This window comes from Notolepis coatsorum (genome assembly GCF_963971535.1).
Source record: "Notolepis coatsorum genome assembly, chromosome: 16".
In the NCBI taxonomy this organism is placed as follows: Eukaryota; Metazoa; Chordata; class Actinopteri; order Aulopiformes; family Paralepididae; genus Notolepis; species Notolepis coatsorum.
In genome coordinates, this window is record NC_140180.1 from 25,138,631 (window position 1) to 25,165,448 (window position 26,818).

Genomic DNA, 26,818 nt, shown 5'->3' on the forward strand with positions numbered 1-26,818 from the left:
GAAGTGAAAGGTGATTTTAGGAGCGTCTGTAGTTTCTCTCATGGATTGATGTGGTTGTTGTGTCCTGACCACAGTCCACGGTGAGAAGATCTCTGGTCTGAAGCCCAGCACCTTGAAACAGCTCGGCCAGGCGCTTTCAACGAGCACAGGAAAGCAGGTGAAAATAACACACACACATGAGCCCAAACGTTCGAACGTTCGGACCTTCGTTCGTTACGTTGGCATTCGAATTCTAAATCAACATTAGAATTTTTATTTTTTAATTTACTTTTTTTTTTATTATTTTCTTTATTATATATTTTTTATGTGTCTATTCATTCTGTTTAAAGTAAACCAATGAGGGTTTTCTCCACAGTTGCAGATAAAGATTAGGCTACACTAATATTATAGTATTAAAACTAGGGATGTCCGATATTATCGGCCTACCGATATTATCGGCCGATATTGGCATTCAAATGTGATATCGGAAAATATCGGTATCGGTTTAAAAAATATATATATATATATATATTATTATTATTATTATTATTATTATTATTATTATTATTATTATTATTATTATTATTATTATTATTATTATTATTATTATTATTATTATTATTATATATATTTTTTTACATTTCTATAACCTTTATTTACCCAGGCAAGCAAGTAAGAACAAATTCTGATTTTATTTATTGTCAAAAGTATGCATAATGTTATGTTAATTCCACAACAAGACATATGTAATGTTAATTTGGGGGGGAAACCCTGCATATATCGGTATCGGTTGATATCGGTATCGGAAATTAAGAGTTGGACAATATCGGTATATCGGTATCGGTAAAAAAAGCCAATATTGAGCATCCTTAATTAAAACGGATGAGTTATATTCATTAAAGAAAGTTGATTTAATAAAAACAAAAGACTCATTTAATCAGATTAATCACTTTATTCAAATGGAGGATTTAGTTTGAGGATTTATTTATAAAAATTTTATTGAATATATTTTTTTAATTTGATTAAAAACGAAGGTTCGAACATCTGTTCGAAAAACCCTGACGAAGTTCGAACCCCAAAAACAGGCTTCGGGTACAGCCGTAACACACACACACACACACATACATACATACATACATACATACATACATACATACATACATACATACATACACACACACACACACACACACACACACACACACACACACGCTCCAATTCTAAGTCAAGGTGAATGACCTGTACAATAAACTGAACAGGACTCACAGTAAAATGCTGGTTGACAATCTTATCGCTCATAATTAGGGACGGTTCTGTACCACTTTTTAAATTTCTGATACAGAGAGATGCCACAATCTTCAGGATCTACCGACAATATCAATTCCATCTTTTTTTCTTCTCCCTCATAAAACAACTACTAAGCTGTTAATAATAATCCAGTTGTATGGATCCACTTCACACAGCATAACCATCTAAAAAACGATCACGCTCAAACTGTGAAATGAAGACTCTACAGTTTACTGTAAAGGAAGAAATGATCATGGCATTTATATAGCGCTTTTCTAGACACTCAAAATTGCTTTACAATGTACGGTGGAAATCGCCTCCTTGCCCAACCACCGTGTACTCGCATATGTACCGATTTCCCTAGAAATGCATAGCTCACAACATGACTCTGTTATGCAATAAATACTGCTGCTGCTTTTTCATTTAGTCAACCTTTTTCACATGCGGAACCAACCGTTGGCACCAAAGCCTTTTAGACGATGTAGTTCAGACTACATTTTTCAATGGATCATATCCGATTATAACACGTTGGTTCTTTTCTCTGATATCTGGCGCATTTCCCTACTGTGGTGGAATATATTATCATGTCATTATGGATCTGTGTTGAGATATCGTTTTATCATTTTACAGCTTGACTGATACACTATTAACTCCTGTAGCTGGGAACCATTTTATTTTCTTTCATCATCCTTGCAAGTGTGTATTAAACTATGTTCTGCCATATAGGCCATAAGCCACATAGCTTGTGGGAACCGCTCTGTTTTCCTTGTAAGACAGCCATAACAGTCATAGTATTGATCATTTTAACCACCCTCCAGGTTATTTTCCAGCTTCTTACGTCATATGCATGTATCAACTGTGTGTTCAACGAGACTTTGTTCTCACTTCTCGTCAGACATTTGTGTTACACTGGTCTGATTCTGAACTGGGCATTTCCTTGTATGATCAAATGAGGGAATAAATCTATCTAATTTTTTATTCAACTTTGGACTCTGTTGTTATTGCTCACATTATTTCCACCACACTACTCATAAAGGATTGTTAAGCCTTAACATGCAGTAATGACGATGAAGACATTGTGTCTCATGTTGTGTCTTTCTCACTCCCAGTATGTCGTTCGAGAGAACTGTCCTGTTCCAGCCGAGGGCAGCCAGTACATTCTGACGGACAGGGGAGGGAATATCCTGTCGGTGATGCCTTTCAAACAGAACAACACCTCCAGCTTTGTTAGTATTGCTCCTAATTAACTGTGCGGTTTACTGAGCTGTGCTGCCTTGCTTGGAATGCTTCTGCAGTTCTCTTGTCTTCCAGCATGGCTGCCTGTAACTATTGGTAACCCGCTTTTGAAAGAGAATGTCTTCATTTCTGTGCAGTGGTAAAACACCGGAAAGGCACATTACTGTTCCACTGTAACTCGTTTACAAGATTCAGTAACAAGACGCCAAAAACCTATATATATATATATATATCAACACGTGGCAACTGTTGTCTCTTCCAACATGGATGATAAACGGGCATCCTTCTAAACATTCTGTGATGTGACGTCAAGAGGCCTTGTGCGTTTTGCCATGCTGTCATTGTTAATAATACCATGTTCCTAGCGGACCTGCCTGGTTAAACAAAGGTTACATAAACAAAAATGAAAAATAGAAATGATGCAGAACCATGTTTAGCACACTGTCCCTTTTGACTCAAAACAGAGACGCATTTGTGTCTCTCCATGGCCCCCTTTATTCCCCGGCCGTTTGGATAATTCAGTCTATGTTCTTGTGTTCGTCAGGACCTAGGTCTGTCTACAGCACGAGGCAGGGGCCGCTGTAAGAACCCGTCCTGTGACTATGTGTATAAGAACAGACACAAGCCCACAGAGTGCCCCTCCTGTGGCTGGGAGTTGTCTCGGAAGAACAAGGGAGCCAAGGTAAACAACTGTCTTCATGTGGTCCTACTTGTCCCGCTAGTCCCTGAAGTTGTGCTTGAAGGAGCTCTTTTAAAGACGGATGAACCGACTCTTGTTTGAATGAATTCAATGGAGGCTGCTTCAGACCCCAACACAGAACATACAACGTTTTTAGGCTCTTCTTCCTCAGGTCAAACGTAGATACTTTGACTTGACAAAGTACCAGAGGGCTTGGAAAATGTCCATTAACCCTCTAAAGCCTACATAGACAAAGGTTCGGCTGGACTTAGTGTTATATTTTTGCCAATTCTGAGCCCATTCTTTGAGTCGGTATCAAGTTTTATACCTTTTATGATTCAGGGGAACCTACCCTTTATTTCTGGTGCAGTGTAAAGTCACCATCATACATTTCCTTGTGAGCATTACAAAAAGCGCCCTGTGAAAGAACCTTGTGTTTAGTTGAATAACCCCATAGTTTATCAGGGAATTATTGTTCTTTTCAACATGGAAAGTTATATTTAGGTGTTTTGAACCTCCATGTGAAATTCAGTGCAAATACACCATTTCTTAATTTCTTTATTTATCACATTTCTTTGTTTATCACGTTTGTTGATCCGAAATAGGATTGGAACAGATTTCAACGGAGCGTGATTTTCCTCACATTGATTTGGTGCATGCCGCATCCCAACGGCAGTTGAACTCATTCCATTCCAATATTCCAACATTCCAAAGAGTCTCATGCACTCTGTCAACATATACAGTTGCTCATTCCCATAACAAAAGTGTCAAAATTCTATGGAAGCCATCCTTTTAGGAAAGTATATTACTAGGAACACTAGTAGTAGGTACTAGATACACTATAGCCATTTTTGTAACACTAGTAGGTACTAGATCAACTAGGAAGGGGACTATGAACACTAGTAGGTACACTGGGAAGGGACCTTTTAGGAATACTAGTAGGTACTAGGTACACTAGGAAGGACCCTTTTAGAAACACTAGTAGGTACCAGGTACACTAGGAAGGACCCTTTTAGAAACACTAGTAGGTACCAGGTACACTATGAAGGACCCTTTTAGGAACACTAGTAGGTACACTAGGAAGGACCCTTTTAGAAACACTAGTAGGTACCCATTCGTGCGTTCCTGATATCAACTGGGGTTGCACGCACCTAATGGCGCCACGTGCACGCGCGCTCCCGGCGCGTGCGCGCGCTCCCGCGAATGCGCATAAATGTCCCCTCGCTTGAGCACAGACTACAGACAGTGCCTAATTGCCTCTACGAATGGAATGTAACGCATGTCATTCACAACAAGTTAGGTGTGAATGTATCTGAGAACGTATTTAACACACCTGACGACCGGCGCTATATTGATATGCAAAGTAGCCCAGGTGGGTACTTATAGCGAGTACTTATCTGACCCTGCATGGAGTGCAACCCCGTCCCATGACGAACGCATGCCTGTAGGTACCAGGTACACTAGGAAGGACCCTTTTAGGAACACTAGTAGGTACACTAGGAAGGACCCTTTTATGAACACTAGTAGTCAAGTCAAGTCAAGAGTTTTATTTGTCACGGCATACAAGTATACAATGAAATGCAGGGGGTCTTGCCCGCAACGATGTGCATAATACAATAGTAATATATAATAGAATCCAATAGACGACATTGTGCAATAAAACAAGTAAACAAAGTAGGGCATATCGGTATATGTACATGAGTTATTTACAGAGCATGGTAGGACATGCTAGGTCCTGTGGTAGTGCAATACACTGTTAGCTACGGATGAGGCACTGGGTCTTTATGTACACTGCTATACAATGCTATATTATACAATCTCAAGTTATACTATACTATTCTTAAAGTGAATGAATGAATGAATGAATGAATGAATGAATGAAAATGAATGAATGAATGAAAACTTTATTTAACAGATTGCAGAATGGGTACAATACAGTACGGCTCAATACATACAATTGTTAAGGGGATGCAGACCTGAGAAAGACGTTTGTCTTGTTTCCATCAGGGTCCCCCATTTTCAATTCATATAGACATATGACATACATGACATACAGATAGTCAGTACTGCTACATCTATACATTTATGACATACCAGATTTGCAAATACAGTACTGTTTGTGATACAGAAGGAGTCAAGAAAAGGGAGTATATACATTTGACATAGAAACTGTACATTGGAGGTTGGGTGGGGGGGGGTTGGGTACATTGGGATATTGACAACCATACTGGGTAATTTACATTGGAGGTGGTTGGGGGGGGGGGGGGGCGGGGGGCACACTGTATAAACAAGTAACACTGTACATTGAGGGGGGGGGGAGGAGACACTGTACAAACAAACACAATTGTACATTGAACTATTGACAAAACCATACTAGGTAAATGACTGTACATTGGAGGGGGTTGGAATGATTGGGTTAGGATATTTACAGGGGCCAGTGTTGAATTGCAGTCTCCCGTAGGTGTCCCTTGAGAGAGTTTTTGAAAGTGGGTAGTGATCCACATTCCTTTACAGCTTTGGGTAGGGCGTTCCACATTGATGTGGCATAATTGCGAAACGTGTTTAGTCCCTTATTTGAGCCGAATCTGGGTTTGACATGATTTGTGGAGCTCCCTCTGGTGTTGTGATCGTGGTATTCACTGACCTTTGGGAAGTATTTTGACATGTACATGGGTACCTTGGTCGTGTAGTGTATCTTGTAGACCAGGCCCATTGCAAGTTGTTGTACTCTGTCGTCTACTCTAAGCCATCCTAGGTTGTCGAAGTGGGCAGGGGTGAGGTGGGTTCTAGGAGTAAGGTCAAGCAGTAGTCTGACCAGTTTGTTTTGAGATGTTTGTAATTTTGTTTTTAGCGCCTTTGAGGTGCTTTGGTACCATGAGGTGCAAGCATAGTCGTAGTACCCCTGAATGAGTGCTCCTGCCAGAGTCTTCAGGGTGTTCTTGTTTACCAGAGAGGAGATCCGGTACAAGAATCGAGTTCGTTGGTTGACTTTTTTTATTACATTGGATGCCATTTTGTCACAGGAGAGATTAGCCTCTAGGATGGACCCCAGGTAGGTAATTTCATCTTTCCTTGTGACAATATTGTCACCCACTGTAACTGAGAAGCCGTCGGTCTTGCTGAGTTTGTTATTTGAACCGAAGAGAATGGACTCTGTTTTGCCCATGTGTAATGATAGTTTGTTATCAGCGAGCCATATGCAGATTCTGCCTAGTTCCGAGCTGAGGGTTTTTTCAACCTGTAACTTGTTCTTGTCAGAGACCAGCAGGGCTGAGTCGTCCGCAAACAGGAACAAGTTGCAGTCACAAGCTGACGACATGTCATTTGCATAAATTAGGAACAGTAGCGGTCCTAGTATGCTTCCTTGTGGAACACCACAGCTCACTGTGAGGGGGGGGGGTAGGGTACCGTTTACCTCCACCATCTGTTCCCTCCCCTCAAGGTAGGATTGCATCCAGCTCACTGATAGACTATCAAAACCAATTGCTTTTAGCTTGTCAATCAGAATGGAGTGATTGACCGTGTCAAAGGCCTTTTGTAGGTCCAGCATGACCATGCCGCAGTATTTGCCTGCGTCCACCTCTTGTTTGATGTGGTCATTCAAATAGAGAAGGCATGTGTCAGTGGAGTGGGATGTTCTGAAGCCAGATTGGAATTCGTAGATTAGATTTTTTTCCGCTAGGTACTTTTCGACCTGTTCGTAGACTATTTTTTCCATGACTTTCGAGATGGAGGTGAGAATAGAAACAGGGCGGTAGTTGCCTGGGTCTAATTTGCTGCCCTTTTTGTGCAGAGGGGTCACCCTCGCAATTTTGAAGTCCTTGGGGACGTGTCCCTGTTTTATGGAGAGGTTTATTATGTGTGTGATGATTGGTGTGATGGCGGCTGCTGAGTCTCTGAGGAATTTGGAGGGGATGTTGTCATGGCCAGTGGCCTTGTTAGGTTGGAGGGCGCTCAGTTTATTGAGTACCTCATCTGTTGTTACCATTTCCAGCTTGAAGTCGTCCTTGCGGACCCCTAGGTTTTTGTAGAAAGCTACTATGTGTTCTACCCCATAAAGCCCTGAGTGGGAGGGTAGTTTGTTTACCAGTGTTGTGGCTATGTTTGTGAAGAAAATGTTTAAGTAATTGGCTACATCCAGCTTGTCTGTGATGAGCGTGTTGTCAGTTTTTATGTTTATGTTTGAGAATCTGGTTTTAAGTTTTTTACTGCATCCTAGTTGATTATTGAGTAATTTCCAAAGTTCACGTGGTTTGTTTTTGTTTTCCTCAGTTTTGTCATTGATGAAATTCTTTTTTGCAGTTTTGATCATGGAGTTTACGTCGTTTCTTAGTCTGTTTCTTTCTAGTTTGAGTTCAGTCACGTGGGCTTGGAGTTCACTGCTCGTGCTTTTAGTAAGCTTTGACTGACTTTTACGAAACTCAGAGCATTTTTTGTCTCTGGTTTTCATAGCGGCCAGTATTTCGGAGTGCATCCACGGCTCAGCGCGATTTTTTACCCTGGTGGTTCTTAGGGGGGCCATGTCGTTTAGTATTGCTGAGAATTTGGTTTTGAAACCAAGCCATGTTTCGTCAACCAGTGTACCATTGAGTTCATCTGACCAGTCCAGACTCTCCAGTTCAAGGTTGAAGGCCTCGCTAGAGTAGGTTTTGAGGTCTCTAGATGTGACTGTTTTGTGGCAGCCAGCCTTTTGTTTTAGTTTTTTTCGGGTACAGAATATCATATAATGATCACTTAACCCAGTGACCTTTCCTTTTGTAAAGTGACCATAAGTGTGAGCGTGTGCAGCATGAGTGTGTGTTTGCTCATGTTAAAGTGGCTGCTAGTGTGTGAGCGTGTACAGTGTGTGTGTCGTGTGTGCTCATGTGTGCTTGTGTGTGGAGAGTTCAGTGTTCAAGGCTCTGATGGCCTGGGGGAAGAAGCTGAGCCGAAGTCTCCCTGTCCTAGTAGCTGGTGTTCGCAGGCGTCTGCCTGACCGCAGCAGCATGAACAGGCTGTTGTTGGGGTGGTGAGGGTCTTTCATTATTCTGCAGGCTCTGGATTTGCACCTCTTGTTGTATAGAACCTGCAGGGGTGGTAGTGCAATACCCGTGGTACGCTCGGTAGTATTGTACCCATTCTGCAATCTGTTAAATAAAGTTTTCATTATTAGGTACACTAGGAAGAACCCTTTTTAGGAACATTATTAGGTACACTAGGAAGGACCCTTTTAGGAACATTATTAGGTACACTAGGAAGGACCCTTTAGGAACATTATTAGGTACACTAGGAGGACCCTTTTAGGAACATTATTAGGTACACTAGGAAGGACCCTTTTTAGGAACATTATTAGGTACACTAGGAAGGACCCTTTTAGGAATATTATTAGGTACACTAGGAAGGACCCTTTTAGGAACATTATTAGGTACACTAGGAAGGACCCTTTTAGGAACATATGTTTCTTTTTTTTATCCACTTTTTCTCCCATTTTCTATATTTTCTCCCATCCCAATTTCGTATCATCCAATTCAACCCTCCCCTGTCACGGACGCTGTTTCTTGCCTCCCACAAGCCGGCTGCAATGTGGACTAAGTCATACATAGCACAAGTCCCCTCCGGTACTTGAGGTAACAGCAGTCGCATCTTTTCACCTGCGCAGCTCGATCTCTCAGTGGCGAGGAGTAACGCGTGGGAGGCTCACGCTGCCCCCGACACTTCCTGATTCTACTGCGCAGGCGCACCAACCGACCTGTAGGAGTCGCTGTCCACAACGCCCGATCCCCACCCATCAGTTTCCCACCCCCTAATACGGCCAATGTGTATTAGTACGAACGACCAGCTAAACTGAAAGCAAATGTGGAGTGCTGGGCTCGAACTGACGAGCCCAGCGTCTCCAGCATTTCGTGGCGAGTGCCTTGCCCACTACGCCACGTAGCCGCCCAGGAACATATGTTTCTATGTTTCTTCCTCCTCTTCAGCTGGGGGCTCTGCTGGACCCGTACCAGGCCCTGACTCCGGCCCAGAAGGACATCCAGCGCCAGTCCACCCTGCAGCTGCTGCGGCGGGGCCTGCAAATTCCCGAGAGCGAGGCGGAGCTCCAGGAGACACTGGCGCTCATCCAGGAGCTCAACGGCCCCCAGGTGGTCCTGACCCGGTCGGGGGAGCAGGACCCGGAGGGCAGAGTGGAGACGTCCGGCTGGCCCCGCTTCTACGAGTCGGCGGCCACCCACTGCGCCCTCTGCCACTACCCTCTCTTCAAGGGAGGACAGGGGTGAGGAGGAGGCGACGGGGAGGTGGGAGGAGGAAGGAGGAGGGACAGGAGATGTCGAGTTTGGAGCACAGTTCAGAGGAGCTGAGGTCCAAACTTTGTTTTTTTTGTGTTTTTATGGTCGGCTTCTGCCACTTGATTTCTCCACAATTGCTCTGGGTATGTATTATTGATCTATGTGTTGTTTTTCAGTTGACCTGTTTCACTCATGTCATCTCTGGCGTGTGTCTCCCAGTACGGTTGCTGGTCAGGAGGATTGCTGGTTGCTGACTGAGACGGTGATCCAGACCGCCTCTCTCCAGCTCAAGGTGTGTTCCAACACCCAGTGTCTGGCCCTACACAGCTTCACCGACCTGCACCCAGGTAGAGTCCCCCGCGCACGGCTACACGTGGTCGTTCTCCCCCGTCTTTCGCTACAAAATCTCTCCCGTGTCTAGTGTTCTTTGAAATGTTTTGATTTGAACAGATTGCCTTTAATTCTTTATATCCTTTTTAAACGGATACTCCTGGGTTTGTGTGCATCTGCAGGGTTGTTTAATATTGGGAACAGGCTGCTGGTGAGTGTGGATATATTCCTAAAGATCCGGGTGGAGATCAAACTGGGCCGTCACCCCTCTCAGGCCGCCAGCACCATCCTGGACCATGTCCCCGATCACCCTGGTATAAACAACTGTATTTGTGTATTACATCCACCTTGTTTGGTTATAATAATAATATTCTGACTGTTATAATAATAATAATAATAATAATAATAATAATAATAATAATAATAATAATAATAATAATAATTTATCATGCCAGTTAGGGTACCAGTTATGTATACTGCACCTGTGTATACTGTTTACTTTACTTACTCATAGTATATATTCAGATAATGCGTGCTTTATTGCCCATATTTATTGTAACGTATAATATAACTGATGGGGCATACAGACCCTCATCTGCACCTTTGATTAGACTGTTTACTTGCTATATTCAGAGTTAATTATATTGTTTACACTGCTTATTTTTTATCTTTACTATAATTGTATTGGCTTATATTTATGTCTTCTACTATTAACATGCCCATGTGAGGAACAAATTGTAAAGGGCTTTGGGTAAAAGCGCTATATAAATGCACCATTTTCTTTACCCCCCCCACCCATGCTGCTATGATGCCCGAATTTCCAAGGGGATCAATAAAAGAATATCTTATCTTTTTTTTTGATCCACTTTTTCTCCCATTTTCTATATTTTCTCCCATCCCAATTTCGTATCATCCAATTCAACCCTCCCCTGTCACGAACGCTGTTTCTTGCCTCCCACAAGCCGGCTGCAATGTGGACTAAGTCATACATAGCACAAGTCCCCTCCGGTACTTGAGGTAACAGCAGTCGCATCTTTTCACCTGCGCAGCTCGATCTCTCAGTGGTGAGGAGTAACGCGTGGGAGGCTCACGCTGCCCCCGACACTTCCTGATTCCACTGCGCAGGCGCACCAACCGACCTGTAGGAGTCGCTGTCCACAACGCCCGATCCCCACCCATCAGTTTCCCACCCCAGGAATATCTTATCTTATTCTATATTTCAGGGTTTACTGCCTCCCCAGTCCTCATTCTCCCTATTGACCATCTCTCCTCCTGCAATGTACTTATGCTCTTGCTGTTCCTCATGTCACCCCACCCCCACCTTTCATCTCTCCCTCTCTTCTCTCTCTCTCTCTCTCTCTCTCTCTCTCTCTCTCTCTCTCTCTCTCTCCTCTCCCTCTCTCCCTCCCATCAGTTCACGCTCTGGACGCGAAGGAGTCGACTCTGGTGCAGGATCTCCTGCTGAGCGGCTACTGGGCGTTCGAGTGTCTGACCGTGCGAGATTACAACGACATGATCTGCGGGGTGTGCGGCGTGGCGCCCAAGATGGAGATCGCCCAGCGCTTCACGCACAACGTGCTGGAACTCAGGAACGTGGAGGTGAGAGCAAAAGGGGGGATCACTGAAAAGGGGGAATGCCACCCTCTCTTCAAAGACAATGGAGCGAGGTTTGGTGAGGCCTTTTGTGGGCCCCTGCAAAATGTTCGTGTAAGCTCTTAAAACGTACACAAGGCTTAAATTCTTGCTCAGACCTGTATTATGAACCTCATCGTCTACGGATGAGGCCCAGACTTTACATGCAGATGACGTCACGTTATTAGGTGTTCACAAATGAACGATTGAACCGTCAGGGTGGGCATTGGAATAACATACGTTAATTCTTAGAATTGGTGGTCCCAGACCCACCAGGTTTTTGCTGAGTTTTTAAGGGCGTGGCCTCTTCTACATTCTACATTTGCACCAGCTAGTTCTTTACATTTCGCCAGTTCTTCTGCGCTTAGCTTTACTTCATGGTGGTTCTTCTTTGTGTTTTTGTTGGCAGATGATGTGTGCGCCATTCTGTGTTAGCTGCCAGCTGGTTTGGAAGAATTTGGGGATATAAAATTAGAAGTAATATACCGCCATTTAAATAATTTTAAATCAAATGTATCATACCATATATCAAGTTCACTTCTCATTCGTCATCGGGTGTCTCTCTCTCTCTCTCTCTCTCTCTCTCTCTCTCTCTCTCTCTCTCTCTCTCTCCAGTGTGTGTGTGTGCCCCCGCTTGTAGTGGCATTAAAATGTATAGTTCCTTTTTTCCAAAGAAAATGGATTGTAAGTAGTCCCAAAATGACACTAACAGGACAATTGAGAGAGACTATTAGTAGGCGATATCACGAAAAAGGCAAACTTCATGCCCGTGGGCGTGGCTCAGTTGGGGGGAGCGTCAACCGAAGCGAGTAAACGGCAGGATCGTTTGACGACCTTCGCTTCCTCTTTAGTTCACGTGGCCAGAGTGCCCGTCGCCTGACGAGGTGCACATGGACGACTTCTGGCTGACCATGGAGAGCGAGGCCATCGAGCAGGCGGCCTTCCCCTCGGACGTGCCCATCACGCGGGTGGACGCCTCCATCATCTCCCCCTTCATCCCCCCGCTGATGCGGAGCCCCATGGTCATCAACACGGAGAAGGACAAAGGGCCCGGGCGCACGCAGCAGGACTCCGGTACGGAGTATTATCGGGCCAGCGATGTCAAACTGGTTGTTTTTCCCTCTGTGCTGATTTACATTTGTACTTCAAATAAAATGTTGATTTGTTCAGAATGTCACAATAATACTTTTTTAAAAGCCCAAAATCTGGTACTTCCAGGTTTTCGATTGTTGCTATTTCAGATTTGGCCTCTTTTGCAGTTAGTCTAAACACCTTAGAAGTGTTGACAGTTTAAATATTTGATATAAATTGGATAATAAAAAGTAAGTACTTACTTATACTTGTGAGTTGTTCATCTAAAAATAATTGTGTTTTGGATTGTCGACAGCCATGAGGATATTGTGTTTTGATTCCTAAATGGAGCAGTGCTGCCCTTGATAACTGGTCATGTAACTGGCCTGTGTGTCTTAGGAGACCCATCGGCCTTGGTGCGTCTGATCCACGAGGGGCGTCTGAGACCCGACTGTATTCAGGAGCACAGTTTAGAGGAGCTGAGGTCCATCCTGAGCAGCTGTGGGGTGACCATCCAGCCAGACTCCACCCAGGTGTGTGTGTGATAAGATATTCCTTTATTGATCCCCTTGGGGAAATTCAGGCATCATAGCAGGGATGGGAGGTACAGGTAGTAAACAAAACAAGTAGTGTAAACAATATAACAAGTCAATATCATTAACTAACTGAAATATACAGTATTCACATAAGGTGCAGTATACATACAGTGTTATTGTCCTTTTTAGGTTCCTAGTACCGGTAGTTGTAGTTGGATGTCTGGCAGCAGTCCCTGCCCACTGTTGTGGAGCCTGATGGTCGCTGGTATGAAGGACTGGCCGAGGCGGTTAGTTGAGTGTCGGGGGGGGGGGGTGTATGAGTCTGTGACTGAACGTGCTTCTCATCTTGACTAGCTCGTCGTAGAGTGGGTGGGAGGGATTCTCCAGGATAGCAGCCAGCTTCCTTCTCATCCCCCTCTCTGCCATCACATCTAGTCTGACCAGCTCGACTCTCACCACGGAGCTACCCTTCCTCACCAGCTTGTTCAGTTTGTTGGTGTCCCTCGAGTTGATGTAGCCTCCCCAGCATGCCACAGCATAGAAGAGGACGCTGGCCACTACAGACTGGTAGAATGACCTGCTCTGTCCCTTTCTGTAGAGGGCCTCTCTGCTGTCCGACCAGTCCAGTTTATTGTTCAGGTGTACCCCAAGGAACTTATATGACTCCACCACCTCCACCTCCTCCCCTCGGATGGTGATGGGAATCGGGGGGGGGTGCTTTTCTTGCCCCTCCGAAAGTCCACCACCAGCTCCTTGGTCTTACTGGTGTTGAGTTGGAGGTGGTTGCTGTCGCTCCACCCCACAAAGCTCTCCAGGGCTCTATACTCCTCCTCATCGCCGTAGGTGATGTAGCTTACGATGGAGGAGTCGTCGGAGAACTTCTGCAGGTGGCACCCGCTTGAGTTGTGGCAGAAGTCTGAGGTATAGAGGGTGAAGAGGAAGGGTGACGGCACAGTTTTTTGGGGGGCGCCAGTGTTGCTCACCAGTACGTCAGACTGACTGTCCTTTAGGGGGCTTTCTCATTAGGAACGGGTGCTCCGCTCCGTCCTGAGTGCGAACTCCAGTGCGAACTCCCCCCCTCCCTCTCCCCCCCTGGTTTGTGTACACACTGCAGTCTGGTTCGCTCCGGTTTTTGTTTACGGTTTGCGTTTTGAGCGTGTAAGCTGCCGTAGGCGATGATGTCACTCTTGAACGTCAACACAGGAAGAGTTGACTACACGGTGATGGAAACTGGATGCCCGATATAAAGAAACGAATAACCAATAAATATGAAGTTATCTTTGAGCCTCTGTTGTCAAGCGTCGTCAATATAACCCACCCCCTTTTCTCACGAATGGAACTGGTGTCGTGGAGTCCACTTTGAGCGTTTCCTGGGTTAGCGGCTAACGCTAGTTAGCTTAGCCTATTTATGGGATAACTTAGCAGCTAACGTTAGCCCATTGCTTGCGTCAATTATATTGCATGTCACTGGTCTATAGAAATAAATGCATTCGAACAAGAAACGAATGTATATAGACATAGCAATGGCAAAAAAAATTGCCAGGCCTAATGCGAGCCAGGGAAGTCTTGGGCTTGTAACGTGGCTTCATGTTTTCATCCACTGAGCCGTGAGGCTCAACATGCTTGTTTGGTTGAGGTTTGAACTCGCCAAATTGCCCATAAATATCGTTTTTGTGGGTATTGTCCAGTTGTTGCTGTATGTTTTTATCTGCCCAAAATTCAAGCAAGCATGAAAGCATTACAGTAATGACGTTGTGTGTGTCAGCAAGTTGATACAGCAAGCCTCTTCCGTGTTTTGGTACAAGCTTGCACACCACGCCCCCAGCTCCGTCGTCGGGGACGCTGGTTCGCACCCGAGACCACCTATTCCAGCGGTCCAGGTTTTGAGCGAATCAGCGTCCCTGGGGACGCGGGGGAGCGTTCTCATCAGGGACGATCATACCCTTTTTTGGTGCGATTGCGCTCTGATTCGACCCCGAATGGCTAGTGTGAAAGCCCCCTTAGTCTGATGTACTGCGGTCTGTCAGTGAGGTAGTCCTTGATCCAGGCCACCAAGCCGTGCTCCAGCTGCATCACGGAGAGCTTCTCCGCTAGCAGTGACGGCTGGATGGTGTTGAAGGCACTGGAGAAGTCGAAGAACATAATCCTCACTGAGCTGCGCGGCTTCTCCAGGTGCGTGTAAGCTCTATGGAGCATATAGATGATGGCGTCCTCCACCCCGATGTTTGCCTGGTATACAAACTGCAGGGGGTCGAGGGAGTGATGGGTGTGGGTGGGCGAGGGGGGGGTGGGGTGCTTGAGTGCGTGTGTGCAACGCATATTGCTGTTCTTAAAGGGACTTCACATACAAATATAATTTAAAATGTTTAAATCTTTGCACACATTAATTTCGTTTTTGAGAGTAAACCAATGATGTCACCGGGGACATTGAATCCTTGTGTTGCTTTAATTACAGAAATGATGTAGATGATAAAAACTAGCAAAACCTTGTCTTATAGGGACTGCTACCTTATAATTTCATGGAGCTGTAATTAACACAACACAAGGATTCAATGTCCCCAATGACATCACTGGTGGCCATATTCAAATTAATTTACTCTCAATAACTGTCCATCTAAATGCAGTTTTTTTACGTGTTCTGTCTGTGTGAATTAAAGCCCCCCTCCTTTCTCTCTCTGTCTCTGTTAGAATGATTTGCTGGTCTCTCTGATCTCCCTGTACACGAGTGTCCAGACCGGTCTCTCCACTACTCCCCAGCCACTTCCACTCCACACGGCAGGCAAGCTGTCCAAGATCTGCCCCCACAAGGTAAAAATAGCAACGTCTCTTCCCTCAACCAGTCACCTGATCAGCAAGGTTCAGCTTTCACAAAGGGCTGTTTTTTTATACAGGAATACAGAACAATAGAACTATTCTTCACACAAGATGCAACGTGTCTTTGGCCACATACGCTGCATAAAACAAACATGAGTGCGCAGCATATAATGACCCGGTAAAAAGTAACTGAAGAGCATTCATTGACCGTACCAGTCTTTTTGACATGGGGGTTCCATGTCATTCTTGCCTTGATACGCAAATATAGGCGTTTTCCTTTTTTTCTGAGAGGTTTTGCATTTGTGATGTAATGCACTATCTGAGGAAGAACTCCTCTTCTTTCTTTTTACTCCAAGTGCAATACTGTTCTCACACAGTCCTCACTGTGTAACCCAATGTGTAACCCAATGTGTCAACATATAGTCACATTCTGTTTGCCTCATTGGCTCATTCTAGTCTCTCATATCTCATACCACTTGTGCAGTAGTACTGTTGTTATATACACTTTTACTTTTACTTTCACACACAAATCCTCATTTTCATATATGTACATAATGTTATCTCTTATGTTATTCCATGTTTATTAACTTTAAAAATATATATCTTTTATTTATCATATTTTCTTTTTTACTTACTTTATTTTACTTTCATATGACTAGTGCTCTAATGCGTCCAGTGCTCCTACTGCTGAGCTGACCTGTTCTCTCGTCCAACACATTTCATTGCACCGTTGACCTTGTGTTAACACACATTATCGTTCCATACCTCATAAGAAAAGTGCCTAAGTAATTTTTCAAGATTTTTGGAAAAGAAGAAAAGACACATTTCCAGCAAATGTGTAAGAGTTTTTAATTTTGAAAATAAGTTCCACAAGGTGTATCAACAAGTTTTCAAAAATCGCTGTCTGTGTATGTAACGTTAAAATGCACAAGTCACATGAGTGAGTTAGGCAGATGGGGATTTTTTTACTTAACAAGCGTACTGATTGGCTGAGGACATAGGCACTAAGCCAGGGCCATGCAGCAGTGTGAGGAGAGTACAGTTAGGCAGAAATCTCAATTTGGCAAAAATAATTACTTAGGTAATTATTAGGGCTGTACCAAATGCTTCGAAGATAATGTTGACATTCAAATTCTAAATCAACATTAGAATTTTGTATTTTTTATAATTAATTGTTTTATTTTTTGTAATTTTTTTTATGTGTCTATTCATTCTGTTTAAACCGATGGGGCTTTTCTTCACAGTTGCAGATAAAGATTAGGCTACACTAATATTATAGTATTATACTATTATAGTATATGACTAGTCATAAAGATTTTAATAAAACATTTATCATAGATGATGTAGCCTATCTGCATCCGCTTGGCACCCGGCGCTCCATCTAATCAAGACGTCATCATCACTTTCGTACCAACCGTGCCCTTATTGGATTATTTATGTTGATGAAACTGATGAGTTATATTCATTAACACAATCTCTGCCACGCAGTTTGAGCATCTTATAGCTCTACTGCCAGTGCTGTAAGCCTATGGAGTCGCTCACCTTCTTTGCAGGGCTATAACCTTTTTTTTATTGATCGAACTGTAGGAGTCGCTGTTTACAACGACCCGGACCCACCCTGCCAGCTTCTCCCACCCTCTAATACTGCCAATTGTATTAGTGTGAACGGCGAGCCAAGCTGGTGACAACCCCGGAGCTGTGATTCGAACAGGCGAATCTAGCCGCTCCGGGGTTTGGTGACGGACACAATCTCCGTTACGCCACCTGACCGCCCTAGGGCTATAACTTTTTAAATATTATAGCTATATCGACATTACTATGGCCTGTTCAACATCGGGTATCTATCGTTCCAGATGTGGGAACGTTACTGTATATTTTTCCATTCATACATTGTCGTTTAATACCGTCGTGAATATAAGTATCAGTATGTTTTTATAGTGGTCTGCAGTAATTCCTAGAACGCGAGTTATAGGCCCTGATGCATATTATACATAATCGATTGGCGTTTCGTCCCTATACATGCTACATAAAAAAATTCAAATGCATATGATCGGTATACATTATGTTCCATCATGCGTGAAGGAAATGGGGGGGGGGGGGGGGGGTCGTTTATGATGCCTTGATTGTCAGTAGCGGCTTTCTTTAGTACGACATCATACGTTGATCAGATGGATTGCAATGAAATAAATGGACAATCGAGCTGGAATTAACGTTAGATTCCTCTTACCTGTGGCCGATGAGTCTGGAGAAAAAATATTCCAATTATTTCATTTCCCGCCACTTCCTCCACGCCGCCGCCACTCTCGCCCTCACCATCCTTTCCACTCCCGCCTCACAGTCCATCACATCTCCCAGATAGCGAAAACTGCTTTACCTCCTCCAGCACCTCCCCTCCCACCACTAGACCACCATCTCCAACCACCTCCTCCTCTTCCCTCTCACACGTGGGGCATCTAAAATCCCTCACTCCCCTCAGATTTTCCAAACCTGAACATCTTTGGTGACACCATTTGTCACATTCTCTACACCGCACAGAGTTTACAGGGATAACAATATGACATATAAAAGAAATTGAACTTGCTAAATAGTAGGGGTGTAACGATGCGACCTCACAACGATTAAATTCGATTACGATTCTTCAGGCAACGATTCAATGCATCATGAAATCTCTTCATTTGACTTCGATTCGATTAATTTTCTATCAGTTAATTCCCCAAACAATGTTGAATACACAAATGTGGCTGGGGGATCTGATTCACTCAGCATGAATGGAATATAGGTCAATAAAAACAATACACTAAATATTTTTTTTTTTTTATTTAAATTATAATCGATTCTAATAGATTCTAACATTTTCAAATCGATGCAGTTGAATCGTCACATTAGGATCGATGCATTTCGATGCATCGATGCATTGTTACACCCCTACTAAATATATAATGCATATTAAATATATTGTAATTTTTTTTTTTTGATCAGTCCAGGATTCTTTGTAAGCGCACAGTCAGGCCCTATTATTATTCTTTTTGTCCATCCATAAAGCGTCCCAGAAATGTGCTCATCATCATTCCTCCCTTGCTCTCTCCTCCAGGTTGTGTGTGGCTCCAAGTACATGGTGCGGGGAGAGACCGCTCGAGACCACGTGGATCTGCTGCTGTCCTCCCGGTACTGGTCCCCCGTCTACGTCACCGACTCCGCCCGCCAGGTGGCGCTGTGTGCCGACATGCAGTACCCAGAGCTTGCGTCTCAGATGTGGGGCAGAAACCAAGGCTGCTTCTCGGACCCCATGGAGAAGCCAGAGGTGGGTAGCGGGCGTATGAATGAGAGAAGGCAGCCTAGACGTTAAGTGTGTGTGTGATTTAAAGGTTGCCAGTTTAAATCCATAGACCAGCCTCTTGCAACACCTACCATCAAGGGGCCATTGAGCCTGGCATGGAGCTTCAGTGGAGCTGGTCAGTGGCCAACAGTCCAAAACTGTGTAGTTATTAATTGTGTTTACGGGCGAAATGATGGTGTGTGTTCTTTTGTGTTGTAAACACAGGTTAGTGGTGTCAACATCGTGTTAAAGGTTCAATGTATTTTTTTTTCACTAGGAGCCTTCTATTGACATCTTGGGAAGTGTTTTGTCATGTAATGTGGCGCAATGCCAGCAGCTCTTTGGCCACGGTTGTCATTTAATGATAATCTCCTGCTATTTGATAACAATCACCTGCCATTTGTGACCCAATAATGTCTGCAATCAAATGCCTCGAATGCCGGTGTTTGTCTCATACGACCTCACCTCTCTACCCATCAGTACGTGTCGTGTGTAGAGCTGCAAGACCAGCCCTACAGCGCCGACCTATCCTCTGTGGGGGAGAACCAGCTGATCCACCCCATCACCAAGTCATCTAACCGCTGGCTGGTGCACCCGGCCAAGGCGTCTGAGCCCCAGCACCCTCTGGAGCACCACGCTATGGGCCTCTGCAAAGAGCTGGAGCCCTACGCCGGCCTGGTGGCTGAGCTGGAGATGCAGCGGCAGGGAGAGGAGAAGGAACAGGAGGAGGCGACGGACGGCGACGGGAACACGCTATCAGGAGGGGCGGAGGCGGGGTCCTTGGCGAGCTGCATGCATCAGCAACGCATGGCCTTCGACAACGCGGCCTATTACTACCTGTATAACCGCCTGGTGGACTTCCTGGCCAGCAGGGACATTGTGACTCAGCAGATCAGCCAGGTGTTGAAGGCCTGTCAGCCTGGCGAGGTGGTGATCAGGGATGCCCTCTACAGGCTGGGCGTGGCGCAGATCAACACCGAGGAGGAGGAGGAGGAGGAGGAGGAGGAAGGGGATGCGATGGAGAGACAGGTGGAGGAAGGAGCGGTGGAAGGGGGAACTGTGTATGAAGTGGTGGTGCCCTGAGTAGAGGATGGAAGGAAGGACGGATGGATGGACTGTTTATGAAGAGGAGATGATTCCCCTGAAAAGGTGATGGACAGACTGCACAAGGAAAAGGCGGTGCCCTGAGTCTCAAGCACCACTTGGATGGGTGGACTCTCTGAGGACACAGCGGAGGACAAGTTCTCTCTTTACTCTCGGAGGACGCAGCGGAGGACAAGTTCTCTCTTTACTCTCGGAGGATGCAGCGGAGGACAAGTTCTCTCTGTACTCTGAGGACGCAGCGGAGGACAAGTTCTCTCTTTACTCTCTGAGGACGCAGCGGAGGACAAGTTCTCTCTTTACTCTCTGAGGACGCAGCGGAGGACAAGTTCTATTTTTACTCTCGGAGGATGCAGCGGAGGACAAGTTCTCTCTTTACTCTCTGAGGACGCAGCGGAGGACAAGTTCTCTCTTTACTCTCTGAGGACAAGTTCTCTCTTTACTCTCTGAGGACAAGTTCTCTCTTTACTCTCTGAGGACAAGTTCTCTCTTTACTCTCGGAGGACAAGTTCTCTCTTTACTCTCTGAGGACAAGTTCTCTCTTTACTCTCTGTGGACAAGTTCTCTCTTGACTCTCTGAGGACAAGTTCTCTCTTGACTCTCTGTGGACAAGTTCTCTCTTGACTCTCTGTGGACAAGTTCTCTCTTGACTCTGTGGAGCAGGGAGCTAATGCTCTCACAGTGGCTCTGGCTAATACAGCGTAGGGCTGGGCAATACATTCATTTATCATAATCATATTTATTGTCTTACCTGTGTATCGTATCATGTATGTATAATATATATGTATATATAATGAATCGGGACACACACTTTTGTCTAAATGAATTATAAAAAGTAAATCTGATTTCTCATAAAATTATTCCCGATATATTTGAGAACGAAAATTCCACTATGATGAACATTCATTGGATTATCTGACATATGGTCTTCTATATGTAAGCATGTATGTATGTGTATAATATATATATAAACAGTCCTACTGTATGTCATGATATATATTTTTTCCCATATTGCCCAGCCCTAATACAGTATATAGGTCTAGCCTACACCATAAGAGCATCATTTTAAATATAGGAAGATGGCAAGTTTAGCTGATATGAGAAAATACACTGCTGGATAATAATGTATGAAGTGATCCTTTGTAGTTGTAGACTAGAGAGTAGTAACATTTTCTTTAAGTACAGAGTGATGTTCACACTTTAGAAACCCAGATGAAATATGGTTGCGTTACAGATGGCGTTACAGTTGGCCTGAGGTCAACCTCTGGGCTGGGGGGTCGGGTGGGGGGGGGGGGCTTCTTTTAAGACATTTAAAGTATTTGAGGTGATTCACTGTGTGAAAGAAGGTAAAACTCAACAAGATGGTGAAAATGAATGTCTTATGTCTTGCACACAGAGCCTAAATAACATGTCCAAGTTCAATCTGAGAATGAAGGTAAAACTCAAGAAGACAGAACTTTAAAATAGTTTCATTTCCCATGACTAAAAAGAATGTAATCACAATGTTCCATCAGATCATACATAGTTATAATATACACTAATACTATATGTAACCATAGAGCTAATTATATAGTTAATACGTGTATTTTAATACTCTTATGATCAGACCTTTCTGCTTTATATTTGACCTCTGTTACCACTTGTTGCCTTTGGACTTTTAGTTTTTCTAAGCATGGTGATTGGTGACAAATCGTAGTATATACATCAGACCGGCACATCCCAGCACTTGAGTCATCTCTATGGTATTTCCCCATTCAGCTGCAGGATATTTCTCCATCTCCAATTGATTGATTGATTGATTGAAAACTTTAATTAACAGATTGCAGAATGGGTACAGTACAGCTCAATACACACAATTGTTAAGGGGATGCAGACCAGAGAAAGACTTTCGTCTTGTTTACATCAGGGTCCCCCATTTTCAATTCATAATGACATTTATGACATACACAACATACGCTTATGAATCTCCGGGTGACCTAAAGCTAAGAGGTAAGTTAGCCTAATGAGTATTTCTGGGACTTGATCGTCTTCTGCGTGATTTCAAATCTGTTTGTTTTGTCCTGAAGTTGTAGTTTGTGAACAAACGCTGCCTAACCTCTGTCCCCAAATTATTCCCCCCCCCAAAAAAGAGATGTGGCGATCACAGATCGGTGCGGATGACACGATGCCGGTCGGATATATATCTGTAGGCTCCTATCATGTAGTGGATGATGGGATTTGTAGTCCATATGGCCTTTGTTTTTATTTTGGACTGCAATATTTTCTCATTGGACAAAGGTATCTGCCCCATGTTTCATGTCATTTAGTCCTGATCTACCCCACAATGCAAAGAGTCTTAACATGTACTTTTGCTGTTCACTAGTGTGTGATAACATTAACGTTAGCTACCAAACAGCTAAATACCATTACAGCTAATGTCAGATTCTAAATGGTAGTGTTAAACTAAACATTTGACAATACCAAGCATTAGACTTATTTCCACATCTAATATTTCCTGGCTCTATTTGCTAGTTTCTAACCGAAGTGGAAACTGACGCATTGCACTATGGGGCACATCAGGGGGACTGACTGATGTCGACCACAGGGGCAGATACATGGAACATTGGTCTATTGACATCTACACAATCAATTGACTTATCTCAAGCCCTGTGCTCTTTTCTTGATCCTCCAATCATAACTGTAACGTTTGTCCGATGGAAGCAACAGATGATTGGAGGCTTGAAGAAAAGAAGGCAGGGTTGGAGATGGGTCACCATCAACCCCTCAGTAGCCAGCATGTAAAGAAAAGAAAATACTTGAAAATGCTTGACTATGTAACTGTGTTGCAACCAGTTGTTGCAAATGCTTGAGGTGTAAAAAGATGCAAATGCCAAGCTCTATTACTTTTGGGGAAGAAATGTCTTTCGTTCAAAGAAAGTAAACAGAGAAATATTTTTTAGTTTGTTTTTTGTGGCGTTTGCTGTGGGATTCCCACTTCCTGCGAAAAGGTTTTAGAATTGTGCAATCTGACACTTACTGACACTAGTGTGGAATTGAGTAGAGGAAATGTATTGAAGGCATTATTTGAGAGAAAACGGGAACTGGGGATAAGATAATTTGGGGACATCTGTTTGTTCCCAGTTGTGGTCACAACAGTAACAGAACTGCAATGCTAAAAGAAAAAGCTTCAGTATAACTCAATGTTTTTTTTTTGCTTAGCATGAAATGTGAACAATCGCATGATCTCCTTGAATCCATGGAACATGTTTGTAAAATTATTTTTAATGAAGAAACAAGCCTAAATAAGGTTTCAATTATTGATTTTCTAGAACCTCATTATTTCCTTATATTGAACAGGTTTGTAGCACACATCAAATTTTGGCTACCTCAACAAAAGGATCAAATAAAATGTGTAAACCGGGCAGTAGATTAGACGGTATAGTGTTCCTGGCTACAAAAAGGAAAGTTAAAGAAAATTAAAGCTAATTGATTGTGTCCTAGGTATGACATCACAAATGGTAATCCATACGAATGGTTTGTGTAATCTGAAGACTTTTTTCTTCAGGTAACAACCCTGGTCAACCAGCACTCCTGACAGCTAGATCCACACAAACACTAGGCATCCAAAACCCAGACATCAAGAGTACAGCTTTATTGAAGCACCACTGCAATTTTCCAATGATACGATAGATCTTACATTGATTGGGTCCTTTTAGAGTTACAATAAAACACAAAAAATCTAATTATCTATGAATGAATGATGTGCTATTATCTACTCTAAAACGTTAAAGTGAAAAAAGATACATTTGTTGATTTACAGTACATGGTAATATATACAATATCATATAGACATCTCCTGCCTGTCTCATTCAGCAGTAGGCACAACTGAAACAGCTGATTCCTTAACAAATGATCAATTAATGGGATATTTGGTTATATTTCCCATATGGCTCTCATGTGAAATACTGTACTCATCACAGTTGGCAGTGTTGGCTGAGTGCTACATACTGTATAGGCATTTATAAAGCTTACATCAAAAAACATTCAGTACTAGTTGGTAGCTTTCACACTGTCAAAAATAATACATCTTTCATCTGAGCCATAATGGCTACACGGATTTCCCTGGTCAGTTCAGTTTTATCAGTAGCATATTCCCTGTTGCTGTAGTATAGACTACCCTATACTTTTTTACTAATTAGCTGGAGTGAAGGGGAACAATCAACCAGCCGGTATTGTGACAATGTTACAAGAAATAAGCTTTGACTAATGTATTGAGATGAGGAAAAATACAAACGTTCTTTCATACTTAAAAAGCAGCGCTATGCCTTCAGTGATTGCTTTGACATATTCAAACCAAGGAAAAGCACTTGAGTTGTTTTTACATTAAGACTACAGTTTAGATTGTGAACACCTCACATACATATGAGTTTTGAATCCAGTGGTTTTGACTGGTGGTCGCTTCCTCTGAAAACCAGACGCAATGGGGGAAAAAATATATGAAAGTGAACCTGCTGACAAAAGTGAAATCATATATTTTTTCTATTCACCACAATTAAAAAAAAAAAAAAAAAAAAAAAAAACATTGTGGACAGTATATAATAGAGATCATCGCCAGGGTAAAGAACAAACCCGTATCCTACTGGATTTACAGTAGCTTGCTTTTAGTTTCATCAGATTCAAACGTCAGATTCCCTAAAATGTACAACAAAGGCAAACAATTAGCAGTCGGGAGAATGAATAAGTACCAGGGGTAATATTATGTTAAGATATATAGCTTTGGTTACACGCGTCATCTGTTGACGTGTTGTCGCCGTCCCTGTCAGAGGTCAGCATTAGATATGACGAGCTCTCGTCACGGTCTGCAGAGGAACCAGTCACATGCTCCTTCGGCTGCCCGTCTGTCTCGCAGGCAGAGACACGGCTGGTAAAAAATTGCTTCAGTGCCGAATCAATCTCTGAAGAACTCGAGAACAATCTGCGTGCGTAACCCCCCCCCCCCCCCCCCTTTATCGACGAATCCAGAATTCCTGCTTGATTGACGGGCAGTCAGTCGGGCCTTCTTCAACAGAACTGGTAGTTGTTGGTCTTCATCAGAGGCTGCTCCTCTTCCTCATGGTCACATGACTGGTCACAGGGGCCCTCCTCGCAGCACTTGGGCTCCTCGTTACACGCTTCACCCCCAATGTCCTGTTGCTGTACGTTCTGGTACATCAGCTGTGGAAAGGGGGTTCGTTTTATTTGAACACCGTTTTAAGACGGCGACACGCTACCTTAGAGTTAGAATCTGTAATATCTGTGTTTCAGAAAACATTGTTATTAGCCGAAACAAATTAACAAAGTGCATAGCAATATACTATATAGTGAAATAAAACAAATAATAAATATGAATATTAAATACATTTCCCAAATGGAACAGTCTCCCCATTTCCATAAGGGAAAGTCCCACCCTTGCTTATTTTAGAGGGCAACAAAAGACCAACCAGTCATGTGACCACATGTGAGATATCTCTAGCCACTAGTATTTTTGTGTATTGCTGCTATATATTTGTAAATGTTTTACTGTTTTTATGTGTTGTTTTTATGTATTTGTACATTTCTTACTGTTTTTATGAATCCTGTTTTAATGTCTGGGGACAACGGATGGAAATTTGCCTCGTGCTAAATCCGGCCATTTTTACACTACATGGTGTTCATTAATTTAGCATTGTCCCATCCAAATAAATTAAAGTAACTTTAGCATTAATAACACATGTCATGATCCTTATTAGTGACATGTTGCGTTTAGGGAACCCATGCTCTGGAGAATTGCTAGCACGGCCAAAACCTGCACTGCCAAGCCCCTTACCTGTTCCTGTTCAGGCAGCTCCACCAGTAGTCTCTCTATCATCTCACTGATCTTACTGAAGGTCGGACGCTCCGTGGGCTCCAGATTCCAGCACATCTTCATGATCATGTACCTGTAAAGAGAGTGTGTGTTATTGAAATGGAACAAATGTGACTTAAGTGATTAGTGATTAGTGAACAAACATGTATTTAACTTCTTTTTTCCTCCCAACTCAAAAGAACTTTCAGATAACAAAAATATTGTCATTAAGAGAGCCGACAAGGGAGGAGCCATAGTGGTTTGGGGTCTAGAACAATACGCTAAGGAGGCGTCCCGACAACTTCAGGACACGACTCTTAATCTCCCTCTTACTTCTAACCCGTCAACTATATTAGCAGAAGAACTTAAAGATTTCCTATAGGTCGAAATATGATAACCTTATCTCTGACCAAGAATTTAAGTTCTTATACAATTCGTATGGCATCATTCTATTTATTGCCTAAGATACATAAGAACCTTGTCCTTACTGAACCACCAGGGAGACCAGTGATTTCAGGGAACGATAGCATAACTGAACCTATATCAAAATACGTAGATTTTTTTATTAAGCCATTACTTCCAACGCTTCCAGCTTATTTGCAGGACACTACAGATGTTCTTAATAAAATCAAAGAGCAAGGCAATTTGAAATTTTGGACCTACTTGATGACAATGGATGTAGAAGCTCTGTACACCAGTATTGCCCATGACCAAGGCATGACAGCCATGAGA

At 43.3% G+C, this 26,818-nt stretch overlaps 2 protein-coding genes across 3 annotated transcripts in view; one reads left to right on the forward strand and one right to left on the reverse strand.

Moving 5' to 3' along the window:
- hmgxb3 (HMG box domain containing 3) overlaps nt 1-20,226 on the forward strand; it is a gene marked incomplete at its 3' end in the record, with an annotated part of 29,509 nt that extends 9,283 nt beyond the window's left edge. Inside the window, exons 10-21 of the mRNA XM_084331993.1 lie at nt 75-157; nt 2,376-2,492; nt 3,047-3,184; nt 9,139-9,431; nt 9,664-9,791; nt 9,957-10,088; nt 11,189-11,373; nt 12,258-12,480; nt 12,877-13,010; nt 15,702-15,821; nt 18,919-19,128; nt 19,624-20,226. Of these exons, the coding sequence (XP_084188119.1) occupies nt 75-157; nt 2,376-2,492; nt 3,047-3,184; nt 9,139-9,431; nt 9,664-9,791; nt 9,957-10,088; nt 11,189-11,373; nt 12,258-12,480; nt 12,877-13,010; nt 15,702-15,821; nt 18,919-19,128; nt 19,624-20,226 (2,366 nt within the window). The remainder of the gene's footprint in view (nt 1-74; nt 158-2,375; nt 2,493-3,046; nt 3,185-9,138; nt 9,432-9,663; nt 9,792-9,956; nt 10,089-11,188; nt 11,374-12,257; nt 12,481-12,876; nt 13,011-15,701; nt 15,822-18,918; nt 19,129-19,623) is intronic.
- A 5,021-nt stretch (nt 20,227-25,247) lies between these two features.
- csf1ra (colony stimulating factor 1 receptor, a) overlaps nt 25,248-26,818 on the reverse strand; it is a 50,479-nt gene continuing 48,908 nt past the window's right edge. For both annotated transcript variants that reach the window (XM_084332454.1, XM_084332453.1), the window contains exons 20-21: nt 26,069-26,180; nt 25,248-25,437 (exon numbers count right to left, since the gene is read on the reverse strand). In XM_084332454.1, the coding sequence (XP_084188580.1) occupies nt 25,285-25,437; nt 26,069-26,180 (265 nt within the window). In that variant the 3' untranslated portion in view covers nt 25,248-25,284. The remainder of the gene's footprint in view (nt 25,438-26,068; nt 26,181-26,818) is intronic.